The sequence below is a fragment of the Lissotriton vulgaris genome, chromosome 11 (genome assembly GCF_964263255.1).
Source record: "Lissotriton vulgaris chromosome 11, aLisVul1.2, whole genome shotgun sequence".
NCBI classification, from domain to species: domain Eukaryota; kingdom Metazoa; phylum Chordata; class Amphibia; order Caudata; family Salamandridae; genus Lissotriton; species Lissotriton vulgaris.
In genome coordinates, this window is record NC_141699.1 from 144,849,759 (window position 1) to 144,872,735 (window position 22,977).

Genomic DNA, 22,977 nt, shown 5'->3' on the forward strand with positions numbered 1-22,977 from the left:
ACCAACACAGAGCCTCGCACCTGGTGGAGAAGGGGAAAAATGTGGCAAATGCTTGCCTCAAAACAGCCCTGGATGGAGAAGACACATCAAGCAAGCTTTATGTTGGGAATCACAGAAAGAAGGCATGCCTGGCTCAGGATCTCAGGCTTCAAATCAGAAGTGCAGCACAACATCCTTAGCACACCATTCAATGGGGAGACACTGTTTGGAATGCCGGTGGATGAAAAACTCAGCCAGCTTAAAAAGGATAACGACTCCTCAAGGTCAATGGGGGCCTTACAATTCAGAGGGTCAAAGAGGGGTACCCTGTCACGTAGACCGAACGGAAGGGGGGGCTAACCAACCAGGATCGTCACATCAGACATTCCAGGAGACAACCAAGCACAGCAGGGGCACCAGAAACATGGCACCAACAGCAGAGAAGGCCAGTCTTTTCGCGGGAGAGGAAACTGACGTGGACAGAACAAGAGGGGGCCAACAGCCCGCATCAAAGTGACTCCGCCCAGAGATCAGTGCCCACCCGCGCACAGCCTCAGTGTGAAGCACAAAAGGAACGATGCAGGGTTACACAGAACAAGCATTGCAGAACATGTAACACCAGTAGGAGGCAGGTTAAGTCGTTTCTTCCAGGAGTGGAGGAAGATAACAGACAAATGGATACTAAACACCATTCAGTTCGGATATTGCATAGAACTGGAAAAGACACCCCCAAACAGAAAACCGGAAAAGAGCTAGAGCTGCTTCAAAGAGAAGCGACAGATCTCCTGGAAAAAGGAGGCCATCGAACCAGTACCATACCGAGAAAGGAACAAGGGAGTGTAATCCACATACTTCTTAGTGCCAAAGGTGGACGAAACAATGAGGCCCATCCTACCCTAAGGTTCCTGAACAAGTTCATAAAGACACAAATTCAAGATGACTTCCTTACATTACTCAGATAAGAGACGGAGATTTCATGGCCACCATAGACCTCAAAGATGCTTAACTGCACATCCAAATGAACAGGCAGCACAAGCACCTACTAAGATTCACAATAAACCATTACCACTACCAGTTCACAGCCCTAGCGTTCGGACTAAAATCCGCTCCAAGGGTCTTTACCAAGTGCCTTGCAGCAGTGGCAGCGCACTCAAGGCGGGAAGGGATACCTGGATGACTGGCTGATAAAGGCAAGCTCCCACAGAACACACGCAGCGCGTGAAAAATGTGCTGATGGACCTGGGATTCTCCAACCATTGGGGGAAATCCTCTATGGAACCAGAGCAAGTAAAAAAATTTCCTAGGAGCAAAGATCAACACCATACAGAGCAAGGTGTTCCTGAGCGACAAGTTGACAATGGCATTACTGAAGGAGACGCGCCTCTACCAGAAGGGGCGAGCTCTGACAATGAGGACAGTGAGCAAGGTCATGGGCATGATGGCCTTGTGCATACATTTGGTACCAAATGTGCGCCTACACATGAGACCATTCCAAGAATGGCTGCAAGAAGGATGGTCACAAGCTACAGGAAGTTGTGAAGATCTAGTGGTTGTAACGCACGCAGTGCAGGAGGAGATTTCGTGGTGGAGCAACGAGAATATAACAAGGGAAACCTCTAACACCATCAACCCCAACGGTGACCATCACAACAGACTCATCCCAGAAGGGATGGGGAGCACACATGAGCAAGCTCAGGGTGAGTGATCTGTAGACTCCAGTGGATGCGGTCAAGCACATCAACTACATGGAACTAAAGACAGTGTTCCTCTCCCCCACAAGTTTGGGAGAAGAAAAGACCTACTGTCAATGCAAAACTGAGAGGTAATACACCCAGAATCAGAGAGCCTCAGCCTAGCAGCTTGGCTCCTGAAGACATAGAGTTCGCGTACCTGAGGTTACCGGAGAGCACCCTGCGGGTACTGCGAGAGGCAAGGAGGCCTAGCACACAAAGGTGCTATTTGGCAAAATGGAGATGGTTCACACAATGGTGCAGCAAGAAGAAGCTACACAAAGATGACAAGGGAGTCAACAGTGCTAAGGTACCTCACGCACCTGCTGAAGGCAAAGCAAAGCTAAGCTCATTTTTCGCTGAGAGTACACCTGGCAGCAATTGTGGCCTACACAAGAGGAGAGACTGGAAAGAGTTTCTTGAAGTCACAGATAGTAAAGAGATTAATGGAAGGAGCAAAAAGGATCTCTCCTAAGAGGAGGCCACCACCAGCATGGAACCTTAATCTTGTCCTGACCAAGCTCATGAAGGCGCCTTCTGAGCCAATTCATAAGGCTTCCCTGCAAATGCTAACAATGAAAACAGCCTTCGAGGTGGCTATCACCTCCCTGCGCAGGGTGAGCGAACTACAGGCGCTAACGCTACAAGAGCCCTACATCCAAATTCACAATGATAGGGCGGTGATGAGAACGGACCCACACTTCATGCCAAAGGTGGTGTTGAGGTTTCACATCAACCAAACCGTTCAAATACCAAGTTTCTTTCAAAAACCAACCACAAGCGCAGAGAGGGCACTGCGCACACTGGACACTAGAAGGGCAGTAATGCACTGCATAGAAAGAGCAAAGGAACACAGGAAGACCAAACAGTTCATTGTCCTTCGCAAACAGTTCCCTGGGTAGACCAGTAACAAAGGGGACCATCATACGAAGGATCGCACAAACCTTTAAGTTCTGCAACAAACAAGCAGGTCAAGAGCGTTCCCACTGAACTACGAAAAAGGGAGTAACAATAACCTTCCTGGCTAACACCCCCTTTCAAGACATCTGCCTGGCGGCAACATGGGCTTCAGTGCACACGTTCACGAAGCACTACTGTGTGGATATACAAAGGAACAAGGAATTACAAGTAGGACAAAGTGCTTCAACATATATTCAACAGCCAACGCTCTTCTTCCACTCAGCCGCCATAGAAATAACAAGCCGCTACAAAGTCTATGCACAGCATAGTGAATCAAGAAAGATTCACGCTGCAAAACGAGTAGTTTCTTACCTGTCGGTGTAGTTTTGCAGCTTGAAGATCTTTCTGGATTCACTAGCGAACTCACCCACCTCCGCCAGAAAGATGAGGCTGGAGAATCAGGTGGTAAAGGACAAGGTCAATACTGAAACAGATACCTTGAACATTGCCAAGGATTAGTAGAAACACAAAACGAAAAAAGAAAAAAGAATCTGAATATGGCGCCCAAGGGTGGGAGCTTCCGCAGGAAGCGTGCCGACGTCACAAAGGACACCAAAAGGTGGGACATAGACACCCACCTGGGCTATGAAAAAAAACTACGATTCCCGACCCAACCACTAGACTACGGAATAATGCACAGCATAGTGAATCCAGAAAGATCTTCAAGCTGCAAAACTACACCGACAGGTAAACTATTCGTTATGGTCCACTCTTTTTTTTCTGGGGATGTTAAGAGTCACCTTATGGACATGCCTTTTGATGGTACCCGCCTGTTTGGCAATAAGGCATAAAGTGCGCTGGAGTGTTTTAAGGACTCCCGGGCTATGGCCAGGTCCTTGGGCCTCTCCACCACGTGACCAGCCACGTCTGCTTTTCGTTCCTATCATGGCCGCAAAAGGGGCGCCCAACACGTTCGTTAAGCCAAAGGCCTGCGCAGAACCAACATCAGCGCATCCGCTGACATGGTTCCCACCCGGGCGGTACAGTGTGTGGGACAGTCCAGGTTCGAGGCATGTGGGCTGCTGAATTCATATCTGTGCATAGATCGCCGCCTAGTGTTGGGTCCGGATGATCGCACATTGTTGTCCTGGAAGAGTCTTCAGTATCACGAGATAGGTGGCTCCTCCCCTGGACTACAGTGCGCATGGGCATCGACTCCATCCTCAGATACTTTTTTTCCGCCATTGGGTTCAGAAGTATATTGGTTCACTTTAGTCTGAATCGATATAAACTTTCTTAAGGCCAAAAGTCCTTTAGTTTCTTCGTCGGTATAGTCTTGCGTTCGGTGCCTGATTCTTCCAGCTCAGTTCCGAGCCAGATTCCAGAGAACCGCGTGCTTTCGACGCGGAGGGCCCAGTCAACGCCACAGACCCTATCGACTGATCATCATGGAACGGAGCCCGTTCAAGAGATGTCCTGTGTGCAACTCCAAGTATCCCCACATCGACGTCCACCCGGTGTGCAACAAGTGTCTGTCGCCGGATCATGATGAAGCCAGTTGCATGGCTTGTTCCCGTTTTCGATCACAGAAGACGCTTAAACATAGACGCTCTGCGCGCCAGCAGGCCCAGCAGACTGCACTGGCGCCTGTGGACATCTTCGATGCCGGGGATGATGGAGCTGCCCGGGAAGTTAGTGAAAACCTGTCAAATCCAGCGTCGGAGGTAGACTATAACTAGGACGCGGACGCAGAAATGTTCGAAGCGGAAGAAGTCGTCGACTAGGTAGGAGACGACGATGGGGCCTTTGGGGCCATGGAAGATAGCTCGAGCGAAGAGCTACCTCAGACTGACATTGGGGCCGAAACGCTTCAAAAGGCTCAGGTCGAGGGATCGCCACTAGGCCTTACCCAAGATCTTACTATGGGTTTTACGGCCCCGCCTTCGGGCTCGGCCATGGACATTTCTATTGAGCCGCACCCTGCAAAAACGAAACCGAAACTGAAAACAACGGTCTCAACGCAAGTGAAAGCACTGGTGCCCCCCTCGAAACCGAAGGTGTGCATTACTTTGGTCGGATCGAAGGCCTTGGAGCCGTCTGCACCGACGAAGCAGAAGGGTGTTGTCGATCTGAAGACACAGGTCAAGGGCGTCGAGACGAAGTCTGCCACGCCGAAGACAAAGGTCAAGGTGGTCGAACCGAGTAAATCGGCGCCGAAGATGGTAGACACCAACAAGGGACTCGGTGATCCGAAGGTTCTCGATACTCCGCGTCAACAAGGCCAAAAGTGGCACAACACACGAGTCCACGTCCAGTGGTGCCTCGAAGGATCCCGTCGACTCGGCGCGGCCGGCCGCCGCTTTCTCCAAGCAGGTGGCGGACTCCCTAAAGCGCATCAAGGAGGCGGCCTCAACTGTCGGCCCAAAAGATCCTCGACCTTCGAAGCCGGTCGATAAACCTCAAAAAGCGTCGACGCCCATTCACTTCACGTTGCCGCCGAAAGTGGCGCCGAAGGCTTTCACCCCTAGGATGGTCGCCAGCGTGCCTGAGAAGGTGCCCTCAGTGCCGAAGTCGACGACAGTGGTCCCAACCTTAAAGCATTGACAATCTTCGCTGGAAGAACAGCAAGAACATTTTAAAGAAAAAGGATTCCCCTTCAAATCCTGTTCTTGTAGAACCACTTTCTCCACATGGCCCTGATGTCTCACCCACTTACTCTGACGTGGTCGCTGGGGAAGGTGATGATGATGATGATGATTACAGCTATCCTGTCTACACCGACCCAGATGATGCCAATGAACCCTGGGCAGCTGGTGCTGACCCAGGTGATCCTCATTCTACCCCAGACACTCAGCTCTATGCTGTAAAAACGTCGCCTACAGAGGATTCAGTGGCGTTTAATGCCCTCATTGAAAGGGCGGCTAAAAATCATGACGTTCAGCTCCATGCTGACCCCATTGAAGTGGACCTTCTTTTTGACACCTTTTCTGTCTCAGAGAGAACTGTCAAGACTCTGCCTATGTTGAAGGGTGTCTTAAAACATGCTGGGGCGATCTTTAAAGAGCCTACCAGAGCCAGGGTGATAAACCCTAGAATTGAGAAGAAGTATAAACCAGCACCTACTGACCCTACTTACATCAAGGGACAGTTGCCTTTGGACTCTCTTGTTGTCTCAAATGCCCGGAAGAGGGCTAATTCTCAAACCACGGGTGATGCTCCTCCCCCAGATAAGGAATCTAAGGTGTTTGAGGCATCAGGGAAAAGGGTGGCAGCTCAAGCGGCCAATATCTGGCGCATTTCAAATACACAAGCACTTCTAGCGAGGTATGACAGGGCACACAATGACACACTGGAGACCCTGTTGCAGCACCTGCCAGACAAATACAAAGAAGCAGCTGAGATGCTCATCCAAGAGGGGAATCTGATATCCAATGCTTCTATTAAATGTGCACTGGACGCGGCTGATACCACGGCCTGAGCTGTCAACACTAGTGTCATGCTGAGACGACATGCCTGGCTCAGAATCTCGGGATTCAAGCCAGAGATGCAGACCACCATTCTTAATCACAGTCAACCCTGATCACCTGTTTGGCCCAGAGGTGGACACCACCTTGGAAAAGATCAAAAAGGACACTGAAACTACTAAGTCCATGGGGGCCCTGCAGTCCCAGCAATTCAGGGTGGTTCTTTTCGTCGCTCAAGCACTAGAGGTGTTTCCACAGGCCAGCTCTCCCAAACCACGCAGTACTATAAAGGCAACACGCAGACCACATACACCAAACAAAGTCAAGGTGGATATCGTGGGAACAGCGCCAAAGGCAGGGGTCGTAGAAACAACAACTCCAGATCCTCTGCCACTAACAAACAGTGATGCCTTGTCACTGCCCCCCGACCACGCAACACCGGTCGGGGGGGAGACTTCAACAGTTCCTGCCAGTCTGGAAATCCATCACCAAAGACAGATGGGGCACACAGCTTATACAGTACGGTTATTGTCTGGAGTTAACATCCACTCCACCCAACATACCCCCTAAACACCGTCCTATGTCCGCCGAGCATTTGCACTTATTGCAGCAGGAGGTCCTCGTCATGCTGCAAAAAGGGGCAATCTAGCTCGTGCCTGTGGAGGAAAGAGGCACAGGAGTTTACTCACTGTACTTCTTATACAATAAAAGGACGGGTCCCTCAGACCCATACTGGACCTCAGACCCCTCAATCAGTACATTCTATTGGAGCACTTTCACATGCTGACCCTGCAGCAAGTACTCCCGTTGCTCAGTCAGGGGGATTTTCTCGCAACTTTAGATCTAAAGGATGTGTATTTTCACATTCCGCTGCACCCGTCACACAAAAAATACCTCCGGTTCACCATCCAAAACCAACATTACCAGTTCAAGGTTTTCCCTTTTGAGCTCACCACGGCACCCAGGGTGTTTACGAAGTGCCTGGCGACGGTGGCAGCACACCTAAGGAGACAAAACATTCACGTCTACCCTTATCTGGACGACTGGCTAATCCAGGCAAAATCAGCCAAGCAGTGTGCCGCCCACATGTCCCACACCATTCACCTTCTTCGCGATCTGGGATTCTCACTGAATTACCCAAAGTCCCACCTCCAACCCGCCCACATACGGCAGTATCTGGATGCGACAAACACTCTGGCAGCCGCAGCACAGCCAAAATCAGTGAGGGTCAACCGCATTCAATCGCTGATACAAACATTCAGACCTCCACACTCGCTTCCAGCGAGAGTGTTCATGCAGTTGGTAGGCATGATGGCCTCCTGCATCTCCATAGTCCCGCACGTGAGACTACATATGCGTCCGCTTCAGGAGTGCTTAGCACGTCAGTGGACTCAGGCTCACAGACAGTTGAAAGACCTAGTGTTGGTGAGCGGTCAGGCATACAACTCTTCATTGGTGGAATCCACAAAACCTTTGGAAGGGACGACCGTTCCAAGAGCCTGTGCCACAGATCGTCCTGACGACTGACGCTTCTCTCCAGGGATGGGGAGCTCATGTACTCCATTACACTGTGCATGGACTATGGACACCACAGCAAAGGAAGATGCACATCAATGTTCTGGAACTGATGGCGATCTTCATGTCACTAAAAGCCTTCAAAGTACATCAGTGCAACAAGGTCGTGTTGATCCGGACGGACAACATGACGGCCATGTACTACATTCAGAAGCAGGGAGGAACACACTCTCCACAGCTGTCTCATCTGGCTCGGAGCATGTGGAAGTGGGCCATTCAGAGAAACATCTTCCTCATGGCAGAACACCTCCCAGGCAAAGACAATCAGATGACGGACCTGCTCAGCAGGTACAGCCACCAAACGCACGAGTGGGAGATACATCCATCGGTACTCCACCCGTACTTCCAAAGGTGGGGTCATCCAGAGATAAACTTGTTCGCCACAAAGGAAAACGCAAAATGCCCAAGCTTTGCCGCCAGGTTCCCACACCCACAGTCGCAGGGCAATGCGATATGGATGAACTGGTCAGGCAAATTTGCGTACGCTTTTCCCCCCAGCACCTCTAATACCGCTGGTGGCGCGCAAGCTGAAGCAGCACTCGATGACTCTCATCCTGGTTGCTCCTACGTGGGCTCGCCAACCATGGTACACCACGTTTCTGGAACTGTCCGTGGTACTGCATCACAGGCTGCGCCTCACACCCAGGCTTTTGACGCAGAGCCATGGCGACATTCAGCATCCAGATCCGCAACAGCTCAACCTGGCGATCTGGCTCCTGAGGTCTTAGAATTTGGCTACCTCAACTTACCTCCTGACTGTATGGACATAATCAGGGAGGCAAGGAAGCCCACCACCAGAGCATGCTATGCGGAGAAATGGAAGCGGTTTGTCATTTATTGTGCAGGCCACAACATTAACCCGCTAGATGCCTCTATTCAAAACATAGTTTGTTAACTATTACATCTGTACAAATGTAATCTGGCCTATGCTTCCATTCGCATACATTTATCCGCAATGGCTGCTTATCTCCAAAACAGACAGCACCTCTCACTTTTCAGGGTGCCGGCCATTAAAGCCTTTCTGGAAGGACTCAAACGAGTCATTCCTCCGCGGACGCCACCAGCTCAGAGTGGAACCTCAATGTGATCCTCACCGGGCTGATGGGTCCCCCTTTTGAACCACTGCATTCCTGCGAGATTCAATTCTTGACATGGAAAGTGGCTTTCCTTTTAGCGATTACGTCGCTACGACGAGTTAGTGAACTCCAGGCACTAACTATCCTAGAGCCATTTATTCAAATTCATTCTAACAGGGTGGTGCTTCGCGCTAACCCTAAATTCCTTCCTAAGGTAGTGTCTCAGTTCCATATCAACCAGACTATAGAACTACCTGTGTTCTTCCAAAATCCAGAGTCCCTGGCGGAGAGAATGCTCCACACACTTGACGTCAAAAGGGCCCTAATGTATTACATTGATAGGACCAAGGATTTTAGGAAGACTAAACCACTCTTTGTTGCCTTTGCGCCACAACACAAAGGTAACCCCATTTCCAAGGCTGGTATAGCCAGGTGGATCGTTAAATGTATTCAGATCTGTTATCAGAAAGCCAAGCGCACTCTCACCATTCCACCACGGGCCCACTCCACCCGTAAGTTGGGGGCCTCCTTTGCTTTCCTTGGAAATATTCCTTTGGAAGACATATGTAGAGCAGCTACATGGTCTACCACACACACATTTTCAAAACATTACTGTGTTGATGTGCACTCCAAACAGCAGGCAGCTGTAGAGCAGGCTGTTCTAAAAACACTTTTCCAAACTGCTGCAGCTAGCACGGGCGGCCTCCGTTAATGGAGGGACTGCTATGTATTCTATGCACAGATATGAATTCAGCATTCCACATGCCTCGAACCGAATATGCTACTTACCAGTATGCATCTGTCGTTGCCATGTAGGGCTGCTGACATTCATATCGCCCGCCCTCCTCCCCGGCGCCTGTAGCGGCTGCAGCATTCACACATACTTCTAGCATGGTCATCATTCACTTAGTTTCACTCCATCTTGGCCACAATGGCTAAAAACAATCTGAGGATGGAGTCGATGCCCATGCGCACTGTAGTCCAGGGGAGGAGCCACCTATCTCGTGATACTTCGAAGACTCTTCCAGGACAACAATGTGCGATCATCCGGACCCAACACTAGGTGGCGATCTATGCACAGATATGAATGTCAGCAGCCCTACATACCAAGAACAGATGCATACTGGTAAGTAGCATATTCGTTCCGCTCCCGCAGCATCCTCCTCAAAACCTTCCTAGTCTGAGCTTTTGGGTGCACCCCACGCTGGTGGGCGGCAGGATTCGCCATCACCTCCTCTACTGTTGTTCTGTCACTTGGGATAGGTGGGTGCTGCAAATCGTCAGAAGGGGCTACTCCTCCCCTTTGAGTCTGCCCCCCAGCCATGCCACCTCAGTTCCACCGCATGTTGTGGGATCACTTTGCGCTTCTCCAACAGGAAGTAACGGCCCTCGTGGCCAAGGGAACCATAGAGAGCGTTCCTGGGCCAGAAGTAGGACGTGGTTGTTCCCACTACTTTCTGGTCCCTAAGAAGGAGAAAGGGGGCCTGCGCTCCATCTTTGACCTCAGAAACGTCAACAGTTTCCTCCGGAAGGAGAAGTTAAAAATGTTGACTCTGGCTCAGCTCTTGGCTGCCCTCGACCCTTGAAACTGGATGGTAGCGTTGGACTTGCAGGACGCATATTTTCATATCCCCGTCCTGCCGACCCACGGGCGTTACCTGCGGTTCACGATAGGCCAAGAGCACTTTCAGTTTGCCGTGCTCCCCTTCGGTCTTACCAGTGCCCCTCGGGTGTTCACGAAAGTGTTGGAGGTGGTTGCAGATCAGGGGCTCCTGGGGATCCTGTCTTCTCCTATCTCGACGACTGGGTGTTGAAGGCGTGCTCGCCCCAGGCAGTCATCTCCCACCTCCAGATTACGGCCGACCTCCTGCATTTGCTGGGGTTCGCCGTCAAGGTGCCAAAGTCGCAACTAAGTCCCTCTTAGAAGCTGCCCTTCATCAGAGCGGTTCTGGATTTGAAGCTGTTTCGTGTTTATCCTCACGGGCAGTGAGTTCGGCATATTCAGGCTTTGATTCAGATCTTTCAGCTTCTATCCCAGGTTTCAGTCCGGATGACCCTCCAGCTCCTGTGTCTCATGGCCTCCTGCATCCTGTTAGTGCAACATGCTAGATGGCATATGCGGGCTCTGCAGGGGGACCTGAAGTTCCAGTGGGCACAGCATCTGGGCAACCTGTCAGATCATGTCCAGATCTCGGAGGGCACTGCACAACATTTGCAGTGGTGGCTCACGAATCGCGATTGGCTCAATGGCAGATCCATCTCCCTTACCCAACAGGAGCACACAGTGGTGACGGATGCGTCCCTCCTGGGATGGGGCGACCGCTAGGGAGAGTCCGAGATCAGAGGCCTCTGGTCTCCTGCAGAGGCTGCAGCCAAATTCGGGGAGTTCCGGAAGGGTCAACCCATGGTGGGCTCGGACTCTGAAGCTCTGGGGGACCTTTCTGAGACCGGTGGACCACTCACTCTGGACATAGGCGACTCGTGCAGTGGTGGTTTAGGAGTCTAGTTTCTATGTCTTCAGCAGGCTCGGAGTCTTTCTTTGGAGATTCTTTTGAACAGAGCTTCTGTTCACAGGAGATCTGTTCTTTATTGAAGGCAGTCAGTCCTCCCACAGGTTCTGGAGGTTCCTGGCCGCAGGACAAGGCGAATTTTGGAGCAGAATCTATGGAAACTGCAGACTGGCCGATAGGGCTGGGGCCCAGTCAGTTCTTCTCTGCATTCTCCTCTGCTGTGCGTAGTCTTTCGTCCTTCTTATTTGTAGGTTACGGGAATTTGCCTTCTGGGGTTAGAGCTGCCCCTAAATACTGTATTTAGGGGGTATTTTGGGGGTCGTAGGTTAGTAGCCAATGGGCTACTTACCTTAGGGTGACTACACCCTTGGTGTGCTCACCCCACGTGGACGAGTGAGCACAATCCCTAATCCTGATTGGAAAGTGCCTGCCATCTGCAAGATGTCTGGCACTGAAGGGTTGGCTTCACCTTGCCTCTCCCGCCTGAGGGGTGGGATTGGCAGAGGTGAGCACAGCTTCTGGAGTGTTCTAATTTTTCATGCTGGTCTTCTCGCCAAAAAGGGGGTGAGGCAGAAAGTGGACCTACTCTTGATAACAGGAGAGGCAGGGGTTCACGTTGCAAGTGGCAAGACCTTTGAAGCTCTCCTGCCACAGATTGCTTTTCCTGACCCAGGGGAGGTGTGAACACCTCCGCCCAGGAAAGGCTTGATTTTCTGGGCTCAGCAAGCAAAGTCTCCCACCCCAGGGGTCTAGAAACTTGTCCCGTGGTGGTAGGCTGGTGTTTACCAGTTAGGGAACTCACTAGAGGCTGGTGTTTTTCAGGGGGCGTCTCTAAGATGCCCTTTGTGTGCATTGGATAATAAATCCCACACTGGCATCATTGTGGGTTTATCATGCTGAGAAGCTATATACGAAAACTTCCCAGAATTCAGTAAAGCCATTATGGTACTGTGGAGTTCGTAATGACAAACTCCCTGACCATATACACTTTATGACTTTACTGCACTAAGAATGTACTTAGACACTTGTGAGAGAGTGCCCTCTTTCTGCATGGTTGCCCCCACGTGTTGCTGAATTACTTTGTGCTCCCTTGCTAATCAGGTACCCAGGGCCTATGTTCTTTCTCTAAAACTCTGCATCAGGGTCTGCTGCTCTAACCATTGAGCCACACCTCTCCTGTATGTACAGCATTCCACAGTATTGCATTACTAGTAATCCAAACTGTAACCATTTCAAAGTACATTTACAACTGCATTTTCTATTGCATAGAATATTATATACTTACTGCAAAGTATTTATCAACTTACCTGTGTCAGGCTTTTTTGGTTCTAGGAAAAAAATAACTAAAAGAATATTTATATACAAAACCATTATGCCTGAAGTTCAGTCTTTGAGTGTGTGAAATCATTTGCTGATCGAGTGGGTACAACACATGCTTAACACTGACCTCTGATACTGCCTTACTGCTCGACCACACTAGCACAAATAGAGGGAGGTGCTATCTAACTTTACCTCTGCCCATCTTTGGGGATCCACTGGAGTCTGTGCACACTGTACCTCACTTTGATATATTATGTACAGAGCCAGCTTCCTACAACACTGTAGGGGGTCCAGTGCTCATGCAACTGTACCCTCACCAGTGGTAAAGTACACCCAGCTAGAGGAGTGTCTTCCCTTTACCATAGGCAGTGGGTTGCAGGCATGGCACACAGATGCGTGCCATGTCTACTCCTCACTTTTTATCTGCATCAAAACACGCAGCCTTCTGTGTTGTGTGTTTTTAAGGTAAAGGATCTCTACGGGTGGCACAATATGTGCTGCAGCCCTTGGAGACCTTCCTAGGTCACATTGCCCTTGGTACCCATGGTACCGGTTACAAGGGACTTGCAGGTGGCTAGAGAGGTGCCAATTGGGGATAAAAAGTTTGTTTCGGGAAAGAACACAGTTCCTGGGAGCCTGATTGACATGGAACCAGGGCGCATCAGAATTCTGGCAAAAAGTGTGAGGGGGGAGGGTTACTACAACCTTCTTACAGAGCTCAAGATGTGCAGGAAGAAACAGCAACTCTTTTTGCTGTCTCCAAATTATGGCTCTTATGCTTCTACATGTAGCTGGTATTTCCCTTCTTATTTTGCCTCCTGTAGAAAGAATCTTGATCTGTCTGAAACTTTTCACTGAACTAGCTGTTACAAGACTAGACTGGTTCGGCTTTTTTTTTTTTAATACATCATACTTAATATAAAAAGTGTAGTAATCTGTGTTTCAAGTGGTGTTTGCTGTCATTCTGAACAGTCATAGTTGCTTTGCATTCTCTCCATCCATTTCTTCCAAGAATGTCTTACACAGAATGATTTGTCATTACATGCTACTCTTCTAAATAATCGATTATAGTGGGACAGTGGGAAGTCACTTCGCAGAATGCCACTAACCTCCTTCCAGATGGCTCTGTCTAGTGAAACATTCTGCTCTCAAATGAGACCACACTGTTTTGAAATATTTCAGTAGAGATGACCACTTAACTGCTATGAGAGGCTGGACAAAGCCACAAGGAAGATTTTCATGGCTCTGTTCTGATCAAACATTGGTGCAAAGTGCTTTTGGAAGTTGGTGCCAAGAGGGACCAGATTGAATCCAATTAAGATTTTATTTTCATCTGTAGTTTTATTTCATCGGTTTGCTTCAGTCTTGATTCTCACCTCGATTGGACCATATGCCTTTTTAGCGCTCTCCTACCACTAGACTGGACAAAACAGTACAGATTAGATTAAAATGTTATCTACATGTATGAGTCCTTTGACATCAATTCATTCTAATTGATTAGTTTTCTTTTGAGTTTGTTACATTTTTAAAAATTGTAATCTAGTTTGCACAACCAGCTTGAGACCTCGAAGTGTTTTCATGCCCTAGATTTTTCCTTTCACAGTTTTGCTAAATTTTATTGTGGCTGATGTTGTACATGAAGGTTCATACAGTATCTTATTGGTTGAATGCTCATTTGTAGTGCCATTTTTCAGAGATACTGGTTTCATTAAGTGTTATAAATGATCCAGATCTTGCAAATGCAAGTTTCTTTATTCATTATGTTACCTGTACCGATTGCATGCATCTTGCTTTTAATACTTTTTGCCATCTTCTCTGCCATGGCTGCTAATTTAAACTATTGGTTTGTATTTAAGCCACGTGATGGTGCTTCCATTAGTGCGAAACGGAAGGCATTTATGGATGCATGTGGTGAAGCAGGTAATCAGAACCATCAGCAACGCTACCATGCAGAGGAAGTTGAGGAGCGGTTTTCAAGGTTTAAACCAGGAGTAATTAGGTAATGTGAGATCTATTTCTGCTTTGTTGGTGCTTCTACTTCTCTACGGCCACTTAAATGTGATCTTCAAATGTGCTTGTGTGACTTCTAATGCCAGCATACCTGGACAGTTGTATCTATGGTAATATTAGTTTTGCATTTTATGTCTGTTATAGGTTGACATGCTTTACATTGTCCTGTCATCCAGGGGTAAAATGCAAATAAGTATTTTTTTTAGAAGCATAACTAGCATCTGATGAATACTTCTTTCCACCAACTCCAGGCTGGATCCAGTTTTATCCATGCTCCAGTAGGTAGCATTGTGCAGCTCCATGGTAAATCCATGCGGCTCTAGAAGTGATCTAGCGGAGGCGCATATAGGTGCCACCCCTACTGACGTCTGTTCCTTTCTCTCTGTTCCCTATGATGTGGTTCATGAGCTCCGCTTCCGACTTTATCGATCTTGGGTGACTTAAAAAAATTCTACAATAGAGTACTAGGGCAGTGGTTCCCTAACAATTTAGAATAAAAAAATCTGCGTCCCACCTAGCTTTAATAGACTTGACGCAGACTATTTCTTTTAAAATAGCACAGTGTCATTTACAGACCGCGCGTTTTCCATTGAAATGACCACTAAATCTGCACAGACAGTTGTACTGATAACACTACATTGCACACAAATGATAGTGTGTGGAAATCGGGTTTTTGTTTAGATTTATAATTTGTGCATCACCAAGTAGTGTCTTGATTAGTTTTAATCCCATTAAAATCTGTTGCCCTCACACTTCAGAATTACATTTTTATTCTTGCTTTACTAACTGCTGAAGGTGTGCAGTTCATTTCTAAGAATATACATTTTGTCTTACAAAAACTGGCAGCTTTTCCTTTCACATACCTATACCCTTGCAAGATTGTCACATAATTCATTCTACATTTTTCTTGGACTGCAAAGTAAGAGAAGTTTGTAAACGCCAGTGTAGGAAGCTGGCTCTGTATATACTATACCAAAGTGAGGTATAGTGTGCCCAAAGTCTAGAGGAACTCCAAAGTTTTGCAAAGATAAAAGTGGCACCTTACTCTCTATTTTTGGTAGTGTGGGCGAGCAGTAAGGCTTTATCAGAGGGTAGTGTTAAGCATTTATTGTACACACTCAAAGGATTAAACTCAGACAAGTTTGCTTTGTATAAAAATATTGTTTAGTTATATTTATTCCTTAGAACCAAGCAAGTCTGGCACAGGTTAGTGATTTATACTTTGCAGTAGCAATTCAGTTTGTAATGACTTTTCAATAGTAGGTCATGTATATTGCTTACAGATAATTTTTCTTACCCTGTGTAGTATACCTGGATACTGTACTCTGACATTTCCTGTATAAAGGGAAGTAAATCCGTTTTTGTTATTTGCACATAGTTGTATAGACTTTTTTATAGATTTTCCAATTCCACACTTTTTCATAGAAAACAGTCAATGTTATCCTATGGGAGGAAATAGTTATCGGTCAGCAGGTAAGTACTTTCTTATTGGAATTTGTTTGTTTTCTGTGGTTAGACTCTGGTCTTCCAGGGTCGAGGATGCACTCTCAAAGCAACCTCAGCGGCACTAGGGCAGCCTTGATGCTGAGGCCCTATTTTATCCAATGGGGGAAAAGGGGCCTCCAGTTGGTGGCTGCTCAACAGGCCACTAGGTTGTGGGAGCAAAGCTCTTGGACTTTAGCTCGGGGCAAATGGGGGTTCAAGTTAGCATCAAAGGTACACTGCGGCACTAGGGCCGGCCAGGTGCAGGGTGCTGTTTTGGCGTCTGGTGCCCTGTTACTTTCAATGGGGATTCTCAAGGTTCGCAAATACACTGCAGGTTCGGGACAACGGTCTTCTAGGAGCAACCACCACTTGGAGAGGTAAGTTGGGATGCTGGGGTTGGCTAGACACCGTCGGTTAGGCCACCCAAAGCCGCGAGGCTTCAGGTGCAGGGGTGTCTTTTAGGGTCGGATCTTCTTACCAGCTCCTGGTCTCGGTTGTGGGCCCCTCCCGGATTGAGGCTGCAGGTTTCAGCTGGAGGCTTGAGGCAGGTCAGGTATTACTGGATCTCTGGTCTGGATCGCCGGGGATGGGCCTCACTAACTCGGGCCTTGGGCGACTGGTGCAGACTCGCCGATTTTTGCTGGAGTCTGTGGATGAACAAATCCGGTGTTCACGGGAGACAGACTTTTCTTTGGAAGGCAGGGCTGGTCCTCGGGATTCTTGAGGTTGTTGGCTGCAGGACACACTGGAGTTTGGCTTCTGCAGGTTCGAGGTTGGGACAGGCCGGTAGGGCTGGGGCCAAGTAAGTTGGCGTCATCCTTCTGAACTTCGGCACGGCTGTTCGTTTATTATTCTTGTATTCATTTCTTGTCTGCGGAGGCAAGGTTCAGGGGTGCCCCTAAATACTAGATTTAGGGGTGTTACAGGTAAGTAAAGGTTGGGACCAATGGGTCCTTTCCTTTGGGTGTATACACCCCCTATTATGCCACCCTCCAGTGGGAGGGGGGCATATGCCTCTCTGGCTGGTTCCCCCATCAGCAAGATGGCGGAGACTCAGTTATGCTTCACCTCACCTGAGGGTGGGGTTGGCAAAAGTAGGCATAACTTCCTTCCTCACTTGGTTTTCCCGCCGGTTCTCCTGCCCCAAGTGGGGCTAGAACCGGTGGGGACCGGTTGCTGGAAGCAGCAAAAGGCTTCGGGAAGCTCACAAAGACTGCAAGCCTTTGACTCTTCCCCTTCGTGGACCCTGCCCATCCTGGGGAAGGAGGCTTGGCACCTCGTCCTAGGATGTGCATTATTTCAGACCCCCGAGAGCAGCAGGCTTTCGACCCATGGGTCCAGAAACATGTTTGGTGGTGGCAGCTGGAGAGCAGCCACTCGGCCTGGACACTAGTTTCTGATAGATACATCTGCCAGTGGATTCCTCACCTTGTGAATATCCCCCTTGCGTCAGCAACGTTCGTAAAATTCTTTGTAGCACGCCGGCACCCATATTAGGCCTACGTCGGCGTCATGACATCAGTTCCCTTTTTTCCGCGTCGTAGACGCTAACGGTTTATGGGATCTTCTGCGATTCAGATAGTGACTTTGTTGCGATTTGTGTGTTACTGTGTTTTTGTTCTTCGTCGAAGATGTCGTCGAAGAAGACTGGGTTTAAGCAGTGCGGCTCGTGTACCCGGACGGATGATGTCTATGACAGATCCTCACGACGATTGTTTGTGGTGTTCAGACCATGATGTTAAAGGGTGCCGATCCTGCTTTAAGACGAACCCTAAAGCTCTACGAGAACGAGATGCAAAACTTCTGCTGGCAAAGGTGAAAGGTAAAGAAGCCAAGAGATCTTCGAGATCAAGATCTAGACGCTCGAGATCGAAGCAGAAGACTCGGTCGAGGGCCAGATCGGAGTCGGCATCTAGGTCGGCTTCGGGACATGCTTCGGGTTCCTCGAAGAAAAAGCACAAGCGGAAGAATCCTAGTTCAAGGCATCATTCTGGGTCATCGGACTCGAAGAGGAAGTCGTCTTCTCGAAGGCATAAAATGGATTTTGTGTCTCCTTCTCCGGTTTGTGAGCCTGAAGGTGGTGCTTCGCCTGCACGATCTCAAGAGAAATCTCCAGATCCGGAGCTGGTACCGAATCCGGATTAGTGTCAGTCTTCAAGGCATGAAGAAGACTCAGATCCCTCGGGCACCGACTCCGGTGGATAGCCCAGTGGGTCAAGAGGAGCTGAATCGGAGCAGCCTTCTTCGGAGCAGCCATTGGGTTCGTACCCTCCCTTTCCTGGTCCTGGTCAGGACCCCTCGCATTTTCTAAATGCCATGTTTGGCGTATATGTGAGGGCAATGTACCCCTCTGGAGCACCTGCGGGTCCCATGGGTCCATTGTCGTTTAACTTGGGTGTCCCCCAAGCATATGCTCCGGCGCCTTTTATGCCGACGCCATATCCACCTTTGCTCGGTACGGCGCCGCCGAGGTCATCGACTCTGCACATGGCTTCTCCGGCTCCGGAGCGACCTCGGGATTTGGATCGGGGTTCGACGCCGGTTCCGACTCCGTCGGAGTCATTACCGGATCCGACGACTTCGGTTCGTATGGCGTGGTCGAGGCGTAGAGCCCAACGTCTCCTGGAGAAGAAAGAATAGGAGGACCCTGATGTGGAGGAAGGAGTACTTCAGGAGCAGGAGGATTTTTTTGTGGATCTCCATAGTGCAAGTGATCTAGAACTTTCTCCAGAGTGGGTGTTGCCTACAGTTTCGGACGCACCCTCTAAGGATGTGGCGCCATACCATGTGGTAATTAAAAAGGCTGCTGAGCTGCTAAATTTGACTTTACCTACAGTGGAGTTCAAATCTAATATCCACACAGAGGTATTACATTCGCCTTCTTCAGCTTTTGAACCGACTCTGCCATTCACGGAGGCTCTGACAGAACCAATTTTGGAGGTCTGGAAAAAACTATTATCCGTTCCTGCGGTGTCCAGATCAGTGGCGAGGCGATATAGGGTAGCACCTGGTGAACCTGATTTCTTGTCTACCCATCCTTTGCCAGAGAGTCTGGTGGTGCAAGCCGCTTGTTCGAACAGGTCAGCAGGCTCTTTTCCCCAGGTACCTGGAGATAAAGACTCAAAAAAATTGGATCAAACTGCTTAAAAGGTTTTCTCATCAGGTAGCATTGCTCTGAAGTCCACGAATGCTACTTGCCTGCTGGGCAGATACGTGCATGCCTTAATGGATTTGGTAAAGCAATTATCAGCTACGCTTCCGGAGGAAGATAGAAAGAACTTTAATGAAGTTGTCACTGACACTCAGGCTGCAGCCCGCCAGGTTATTCAAAGTGGCATGGACACGGCGGACTCTGTGGCCAGTCAAATGGGTTCTTCAGTGGCCACCAGGAGAGCCGCTTGGCTAAAATCTTCTGAGTTTTCAGCTGATGTTCAGGCTACTCTGATGGATTTGCCTTTTGACGGTTCTGGCCTCTTTGGAAAGAAAGCGGATGTGGCATTGGAGAGGTTCAAAGACAGCCGGGCGACGGCTAGATCTTTGCGCCTGCAAACAAGAGGTTCTACCACCAGAAAGTACAGAGGCTTTGGGAGGTCCACTTTTAGTCCCTATAAACAAAGCCAGCAACAACAGAACCCTTTGTATAAATCATACAGAGGTAGACAAAGGGGTCGTGCCCGTGGTAGTCAAGCCTCCTCCTCCTCTACTTCCTCCTCTAATACCCACCCCCCACCTACATCAGCAAAGCAGCCCTAGATCCACCATTCCGGATCATGCGGGTCTGGTAGGGGGTCGGCTTACTAATTTTCTACGGGATTGGGAATCGGTTACATCAGATTTCTGGGTTCTCAATCTCTTAGAAAATAGGTATGCATTTCCTTTTCAGGAGTTCCCTCCCAATTTCCCTCCTTGCTAAGGTTATTGTTCGGAGGGCCACCTGCTTCTCCTGCAGGAAGAAGTCCTGGCACTGTTCAGAAAGGGTGCGATAGAGGTGGTTCCAGAGCAGGAGAGGGGTCAGGGGTGCTACTCCCGGTATTTCCTGATCCCCAAAAAGGATGGCAGACTTCGACCAATCCTGGATCTCAGGATCTTGAACTTGTATCTGAAACAAGAAAAGTTCAAGATGCTCACTCTTGCGCAGGTTCTTCAAGCGCTGTTGGAAGAAGACTGGATGGTGTCGATCGACTTGCAGGAGGCTTATTTTCACATCCCCATCCTGAAGTCGCACAGGAAGTATCTCCGTTTTACGGTGGGGTCGCAACACTACCAGTTTGTGGTCCTTCCGTTTGGTCTTACTACTGCGCCTCGAGTTTTCACCAAGGTGATGGCAGTGGTGGCAGCACATCTCAGGAGGTCGGGGATACCTGTATTCCCGTATCTGGACGACTGGCTGATCAAAGCGGAGTCGCCAGAGAAGGTGCTCCGTCATGTGCAGGAGACAACTCAGTTGTTGCACAGGTTGGGTTTTTTAATAAATGTACCAAAGTCTCACCTGGTGCCCTCCCAGCGCAACCTGTTCATAGGTGCGGTACTGGACACAACTGTATGTGGTGCATTCCCTCCTCAAAGGATTCGCGACATACAGGATTCTACAATGGAGCGATTGTTCCAGTCCTGAAGGTTCTTAGTCTGCTCGGTCTGATGGCTTCTTGCATTCTGTTGGTCAACCATGCACGCTGGCACATGAGGGCACTCAAGTGGTGCCTCCGCAGGCAGTGGTATCAGCACAACGGAGATCTGAGTCAGTTAGGATCTCCAGAGAAACTGCAGCGGATTTGATTTGGTGGGGCGTGGAAGGCAATCTGTCTCGGGGGAAAGCCTTTTCAACTGCCTCCATCGGTGGCCACAGTGATAACGGATGCATCCACTCTAGGATGGGGTGCTCATCTGGGGGATCTGGAGGTCAAAGGGCTTTGGTCTCCAGAGGAAAGGTTGCTTCATATCAACCTTTTAGAGTTGCGGGCGATATGTCTGGCGCTGAAGGCCTACCTCCCTTCCCTTCGCGGTCAGTCGGTTCAAGTCCTGACGGACAACCCGACCGCGAAGTGGTATGTCAACAAGCAGGGAGGAGTAGGGTCGCAGTGTCTCTGCAGATAGGCTCTGCGTCTCTGGTCCTGGGTTCAGGACCATCAGATTTGTCTGATGGCAAATCATCTGGCCGGAGTTCTGAACGTACGTTTAGACACTCAGTCGGCAGTTCTCTGCCGACCACGAGTGGAGGCTCCATCCGGAGGTTGTTCACGACATCTTTCAGATGTGTGGGACTCTTCGGGTGGACCTGTTCGCCACTCGCGAGAATGCTCACTGCCTGTCATTCTGCAGTCTCCAGTATCCGATACAAGGAGCTTTTTCTGGTAGATACAGTATCTGCCTGTGGAATCCTCACTGACCCACCCGCCTTCCCGTTGTCCGCTCTGCTTTACCTATGCTTATGTACGTTTTTGTATATTTATGTATATGTTTGAAATGGGTTTTCTTACCTTTGCTACACACTATGTGTGTATAATTTTGAAATGTATGTACTGTGTACAATGTATTTGTATATATCTATTGTCATTGGTCCGTCCGGGTGCCTCGAAGGCACGGAAAAAAGGGCGGAACTGATGTCATCACGCCTACGTAGGCCTAATATGGGGTTGGTGACGTCAGACTGAGTCGCGCGTGGTGCCGTGCTCCTATTCACGTCGTCCACGCCGGCGTGCTACAAAGAATTTTCCGAACGTTGCTGACGCAAGGGGGATATTCACAAGGTGAGGAATCCACAGGCAGATACTGTATCTACCAGAAAAAGCGTTACCGAAGGTAAGTAACTTGTTCTTTAGGTCATTTTTCAGGGGGCTTCTTAGAGATGCTCCGCGTGTGCATTTTTCATTAAATCCCACACTGTCATCAGTGTGGGTTTATTGTGCTGAAAAGTTTGATACCAAACTTCTCAGTTTTCAGTAAAGTCATTATCGTACTCTGGAGTTCGTAATGACAAGCTCCCAGCACCTTATACTCTTAATGGCAATACAGCACTTAAAATGTCTAAGAATTGGCTTAGACACTGTGGGGGTACAGGGTTCATGCATGTGTACCCTCACTTCTGGTATAATTCACTCAGAGGGGAGTCTGATCTATGCTAGCGGAGTGGGTTGTAGGCATGGCACACAGGGATGTGTATTATTTTTGGTGTTGGGATGCACACCTGCTAATCCTAAATTGTCCAAGTTTATCCGATACTCCTCCTCGAGTGCGTGCTGGCCGGTAAGTGACCTGCCCGAATGTCACAGCAGTAAACAACAACTTGGATAGGGGCGTCATTTCTCCCCCACCGGTCGCCCAGCCAAATTGCGCTATTCTGGCGCTTCTTTATTTCACCTTCCTTTCCATTAGTTTATCCATTTGTCCCGTTTATTCCTTCTGTTTAACCTTTACTTTGTCACTTAAACTCCTGTATAAATCCACGCACGAATTGCTATTTTCAAAGTTTCCCATGTTTCAAGTTGCGCCGATCCGGGCCTTCTACAAGAACACGAACGGATGCAAGATTCGTTACTGGCAGCGTTTATTAAAATACCCACTGCATTTCAGGCTATAGAAGCCTTTCTTCAGGGATTGCTACAATAGAAAAAACATTTATCCATAGCCATACAGCATAATACTCAATTCACCTCATTTTAAACTCCTCCATGCACATTGCTGCTATTAAACCTCTCCTCTTTCCCTATTGATCCACCCTTTTCACTATACTCTTCAGTAGAGAGATTTAACAGCGGCAATGTGCATGGAGGAGTTTAAAATGAGGAATGCGAGTTAGTAGAAAGTGGCAAGGTGCATCACAAGCTGTCTTTGAAAGGGTTCATATCATGGGAACAAGAGGGTTTTTTTTAATGTAGAATAAAGTGGATACACAACATGGCTTGAAAAATTATGATATTTTGATTTGAGT

At 48.9% G+C, this 22,977-nt stretch overlaps 1 protein-coding gene across 4 annotated transcripts in view; it reads left to right on the top strand.

Annotated features, from left to right (window-relative positions):
- ZCCHC8 (zinc finger CCHC-type containing 8) overlaps positions 1–22,977 on the top strand; it is a 331,099-nt gene that overhangs the window by 201,408 nt on the left and 106,714 nt on the right. For all 4 annotated transcript variants that reach the window (XM_086942951.1, XM_086942950.1, XM_086942949.1 and 1 more), the window contains exon 9: positions 14,411–14,553. In XM_086942951.1, coding sequence (XP_086799077.1) covers positions 14,411–14,553 — 143 coding nt within the window. The remainder of the gene's footprint in view (positions 1–14,410; positions 14,554–22,977) is intronic.